The sequence below is a fragment of the Engraulis encrasicolus genome, chromosome 4 (genome assembly GCF_034702125.1).
Source record: "Engraulis encrasicolus isolate BLACKSEA-1 chromosome 4, IST_EnEncr_1.0, whole genome shotgun sequence".
In the NCBI taxonomy this organism is placed as follows: Eukaryota; Metazoa; Chordata; class Actinopteri; order Clupeiformes; family Engraulidae; genus Engraulis; species Engraulis encrasicolus.
Window position 1 is genome coordinate 1641258 of NC_085860.1, and position 1243 is coordinate 1642500.

Sequence of the window (1243 nt, forward strand, 5' to 3'; positions counted from 1 at the left end):
TGGTGTGTCTTTGGGTATAATTAAAAATATTCTGTGTCAGATCGAAAAAATGAAGTTTTGAATGGGTTTCAATGGCTCCAAGCCCAGGTTGTCCACCAGCAGCGGTAGATCACCACCAGGGGGCAGCACTATGACGTCAGCAGCAACCCAAGAATTCTGTAGGCTACAGTAACAGATTCGATATATACATTCAACTACAATACATGACAGTTATTACAGAAATTAGAGTAGGGGGTGTTAATAACACAACTGAATCCATACTTACTTTGTGTAGCGTTTATAATGTTCAGTGATACAAAACTGTGTATATCGGCTATATGAATTAAAGATTTAATTTTTTTCTACAGTCTCACAGAATGGTAAACACATACACACGCACACACACACACAACATAAGGTCCATGTGAGCAGAGTCTATTGGGTAGAACTGTCCTGGAGCACAGGGACACATCTAAAGAGTATCGCTATATGTGACGACTAGTCTTTCACCCTGACGCGACCTCTTCATGCAATATCTCTGTGCTACGCTCATCTGCCGCAAAACTAGTAACTCGTAAGTTACAGCAGCTAGAGTGATTGTGCTGAATTACCAGAGAAGACTTCCATATTACTCTACCACTACACATTTGGTATATACCGTATACTGCATTTTCCATGATGAGAGTCTATAGTGGCAGTGAAGTCCATTTCCACAGATCTCTTGGCCCTGTGCAGATAGCACTAATAGGTGCCATGGTGGTCGATATCAGAGAAACAGGTTCTGTAACTTTAAAATGATCTTCCTAACGAAACGTCTCTCTCAATAGAACTACATCGGATTACAGCTGGGATGTCACTCAGCCAGGAGGATAGGAGGATATAGAGCTACTAGTTCTTCAGTTGTACTGATTGACCGACTACGTACATGTAGCCTATTATTATTCCTCCATGACTTACAAACGAACAGAGACCTGACAATGTTGGTGGTGATAGTCGATTCGTCTCCTTGACACACACAGACAGACATACAAGGTGACTGTACAGTTTCCACACACGGCACTCAAGCCCAGATCTGTAAAAGAAACAAAAACAAAACATCATATCACATCAGTACTGTATAAACAACACCACTGGAGTAAAGGCTTTTTTAAAAGCCCTGATGAAGGACATTTTGTTGGCCAAAACATGTTGGCTATTTTAAACAGTTCTAGCTAAGTTTATTAAAAGTTTTTTAACCAAGAAGAAGAGTGCCTTGGATATTTTT

The 1243-nt window shown here is 40.4% G+C and overlaps 1 protein-coding gene across 1 annotated transcript in view; it reads right to left on the reverse strand.

Annotated features, from left to right (window-relative positions):
* The window catches only part of gnb5a (guanine nucleotide binding protein (G protein), beta 5a), an 11931-nt gene continuing 10688 nt past the window's right edge, over positions 1-1243 (reverse strand). The window contains exon 11 of the mRNA XM_063195939.1: positions 1-1051. Coding sequence (XP_063052009.1) covers positions 1040-1051 — 12 coding nt within the window. The 3' untranslated portion in view covers positions 1-1039. The remainder of the gene's footprint in view (positions 1052-1243) is intronic.